The sequence below is a fragment of the Pinus tabuliformis genome, chromosome 1_2, assembly GCF_031772625.1.
Source record: "Pinus tabuliformis cultivar Carrire ecotype Pingquan chromosome 1_2, CPIR1, whole genome shotgun sequence".
Taxonomy (NCBI): domain Eukaryota; kingdom Viridiplantae; phylum Streptophyta; class Pinopsida; order Pinales; family Pinaceae; genus Pinus; species Pinus tabuliformis.
The window spans coordinates 11,143,204-11,147,316 of NC_142298.1; the positions used below are offsets into that span (position 1 = coordinate 11,143,204).

The 4,113-nt window shown below is 36.8% G+C and overlaps 1 protein-coding gene across 1 annotated transcript; it reads right to left on the reverse strand.

Moving 5' to 3' along the window:
• Positions 1–513: 513 nt before the first annotated feature.
• LOC149204066 (protein NUCLEAR FUSION DEFECTIVE 4-like) lies at positions 514–2,642 on the reverse strand. Its single transcript, XM_089393195.1, has one exon. It carries the CDS (start codon positions 2,510–2,512, stop codon positions 668–670), a length of 1,845 nt encoding a protein of 614 aa, XP_089249321.1. The 5' UTR covers positions 2,513–2,642; the 3' UTR covers positions 514–667.
• Positions 2,643–4,113: the final 1,471 nt, after the last annotated feature.

Genomic DNA, 4,113 nt, shown 5'->3' on the forward strand with positions numbered 1-4,113 from the left:
TCTTAAGTCTAAAAAGACATCCATATTCTATCCCCTCGAGTTCTTAATCATTAGACCTACACATACTCTTGTATATTGTTTTTATTCCTTAATTTATATATTGTAATATTAATATGAAAAATAAAGAAAAAAGATATAAAGACAGAAAAATTGCCTAAACAGCCAAAAGTCGCAAATGTTTTTGAAAAAAATTAAACCGCAATATTTTTTTTCAAAAAATCTTAAACCAGGGCAAAAATAAAGAAAGATAGATATAATAATTAAGTTTAACAGTTTGAACACCATGAACATACAAGTAAACAGTACTTGAGTCTACTTGATAAAATAGTATATTAGTATATGGACAGTGAAGATAAGTACAATAATTAAGCTCAACAGTTGAACACCCTGCACAATAAAGACAGGTACCGGTACTTGATATGGAAATAGTGTAAGCTACAAAAACACTCATCTCGAAAACCATAACTTCTCACAATGTTACATATGTATAGAAAATGTAAAATACATTTATGCCAATAAGCTTAAAATTCAGTGCGTTCCAACATCGTAATTTGTCTCTGTTAATGGAGGTACCAGACCTCGAACTGGAGCTAATACTCACAAATCTCGAATGAACATTCTTAAACATGGCATTAAAGGGGTTCATCCACAATTTTTTCACTAATTTTTACACTCCTAATGTTGCCGCTCTCTGGATTTCAAGGTTGGTCATCTGTGCATGCCTTTGATTATCGTATTGGCATGACGCTGAGTCTCCTGGTTCTCGAAACTTGGCATATATATCAGTTCTGTAGAACTGCCTCGTTCTCAAAACAAGAATGCCAGAAATCAAAGCTCCAAAAAAGGTAACGAGCGTCATAATGATAAACGAAAGCCGAAAGCATTGTTGCCCAGTGCAAGTAATCTCCTTACAATTCTGGAGTGCAGCACACTGTCTTTTTGCTTCTCGGTCGTACAAGTATCCTGCAACTCTCACAGACAGGAGATACGATCCCAAGGGACTTGCCGCTGCTCCAAGATTATGGAGAGTAGCATAATACTTGAGACCAAAAAGCTCCGAGACGACAGCAAACAATAGAGGCCACTGAGCTCCAAAACAAAGTCCAATTATGATGGATGCAACGTACAAAGAACCAGGAAGAGCGAAGGCTATGAAAAGATGCCCAATACAAGCAATAAATAAAACTATTGTCATCATCAGCGGCCTGGGAAATCTATACTTCTGGAGAAGTATTTCCGATAAAAAACCGGCAACAACACGTCCTAGAAAATTCCATATGCTAATCAGAGAGACAAAGGTGCTTATATTCTGGTGAGTGTAACCAAGAGCTTTTCCAATCTGTCCCATATTATCAATGGCGGTCAGAGTTGATCCAACCCCACAAGTAGTTGCTACAAACAGGATCAGCATATCGATGCTTACTAAAGCTTGAAGAATTGTAAAATCGTCTCCTCTCTTGGGGCCTTTGAACAATCTCACAATACGGGATCCACGACAAGATCTCACTTTTCTGTTATGATTATCACTAAATTCTTTGCTGCTCATCAGCCTTTCTTCATTGGGGTAATCTTGGGTTTGGGTTTTCTTCTCTTCATCTTCTTTTGTTACTTTGGCATTATCTGCTGCTTCAATTTTTATGGTTGGGCTCTCGGTGGAAATCTTTTGCTGCTTTTTGTCCATCTCTGCCTTAGTAATCACCACAAGAGGAAGAGTAAGGAAAACCACGATAACTGCAACCACAATTCTGTAGCCTACAACTGAAAATTTCTTTGAGACATTCTCAACCACAATGAAAACCATGAGAAACCCCGCCAATCCCAAAGCTATGTAGAGAAAATGGTAGAATCGCTTCAGCTCATTTTTTTCTGTGGCCTCCTTTGTGCGACGAACTATAAACATAACAACAAGAGAAACTGCACTGGGCAACAAGCCCAGCAGCAAAATCACACCAGCTGATCCACTGGCACTATTTCCATAAACAGCATGATATATCTGAGTAAACATTGCTCCACTCAGACCCACAAATCCTTTCAGAATCCCCAGCACAACTCCCCGGCTCTGCGGGAAATTCTTGACACAGGTAACCATAGATCCTGTGTTGGCAAATGACTGGGAATTAGCTCCAATGCAGATATACAAATACATCTGCCATAGTTTCGGCCTGGCAACTCGTCGGGTCACAGATAACCATATCATGGAATACCCAACGATATTCATGATGGCTCCCACTAAGAGCACAACCCATGGTGGACTGACTTCATTGATGAGACCTGCAACGACCCCAACATTTCCACCCAAATCCTTGAAAAATCCCAAGGTATCCAGCGTGCTCTGGTCATAGCCCAGGGTTGTTTTGATTACTTCTGAATAGAGCCCAAATATGTAGGTGCCACCAGCACAGGACATAATAAGGAAGGACACAAAAACTACAAACCATCTTCCCTTGGCCACTCTTTTAGCCAAATCAAACACGTCCTTTCCCTCCATCATCTTCACCACTGCAACTAACATGAATCACTTTTCCACTAAGAATCCAATCAGGACTACTAGAACTCCAAACAGTCTATAGCTAGACCGGTGTTCAACACACGGCCTCTCTTTATTTTCAGCTGTGGGCTAAGGATAATACATAGCGTGGAAACCCAATTGTCATGATGTTTCGATTGCTAGCATAGTGTTATGCACCGACTTAAATAATAATTTTGGCATTTGCATTGGGTCTGTGACGTGAGCCACAGCTCAATGGAGTTGATAAGGTGATGTCAACAACGCTTTATTTTTCTACTTCGGTGTTAATGAATTTGGCTGAATATTCACGTAGTTTCTTGTCAATTTCATATTTATATTTATGAACTGTCAAAAAGGATTAATTTAAACATTTTATTTAGTTGGTTACCCACGCTGCATTGCAGTGGTTCTCCGAATCGGATAGGACGGTAGTAATTTCCCGATGTCTGCGTTATCCACTGGACACCATTCACGTAACACTCCCAGCCACCGAACACACCCATACTGCTTCTATTTCCATATAGGAATTTGGAATAAACAAATTAATTTAGAAAACCTAGTTGTAGATTGAATATATATTCCACTGATATATTATTATTATAGTATTATTGAAAATGTTTAATTTTAAAATATTCTACGAATATGTATTTTATTAAATCCAGGTGACCTCCTTCTTAACGTACTTCCGTGCCAATTTCAAATTTATAGTGTCAGAATATTAAAAAAGATTATATAAATTTAATTAGTTATTTTATTGGTTGGTTAAACCAACTCCATTGAATTTCTCCCCATAGGATGGCAGTAATTTCTTTGATGTTAGGGTTCTGCAGTTTAGACCATCCCATCGACATTCCTAACCACCGAACACTTACTATTTTGTTTAATATATTTATATTTTTTCTTTGAGGTTAGGGTTCACTTTATGCCATCCACCCGAGACTCCCATCGACACTACCGATCCACCGAACACTTGGTTATTTTCTTTAATATATTCATATTTTTTCCTTGATGCTAGGGTTCTTCAATTTATACCATGCACCCAAGACTCCCATCTACCGAACAACTTCCTATTTTGTTTAATATATTTATATTTTTTTCTCTCATGTTAGGGTTCTTCACTTTACCTCATCCACCCAAGACCTCCATCGACACTGCCCGTCACCCCATACTTACTATTTTGTTTAAAATATTTATATGTTTTATTTTAAAGTTAGGATTGATTCATGTATAGGTGAGTTTTGATTACTCATGGATTTAAATTTCATGGATTTAAATTTCACCATGGTAAAATACTTTTCGCTTTTCATCATTAAATCCTTACTTAATGGTAAAATACTTTTCACTTTTTATGTATGAGCAGAGACATGGGATTTTAAACTTACCATAACTAAACATATGTACACTGATTTTGAAGTAGAAAACTCTCACAACAACGTACGTTTTCTCCATATAATTAGATTATAAAAAATAAAGCAATAAAAAAGTGAATAAAACTAAAACAAAAAACTTAAAACTAAGCATGTTAATGCTACTCTATTAATTTAATTTCTACATTTTTTTTATTAAAGTATAATAGAACATCAAATCAAAAAACAATATTCCAT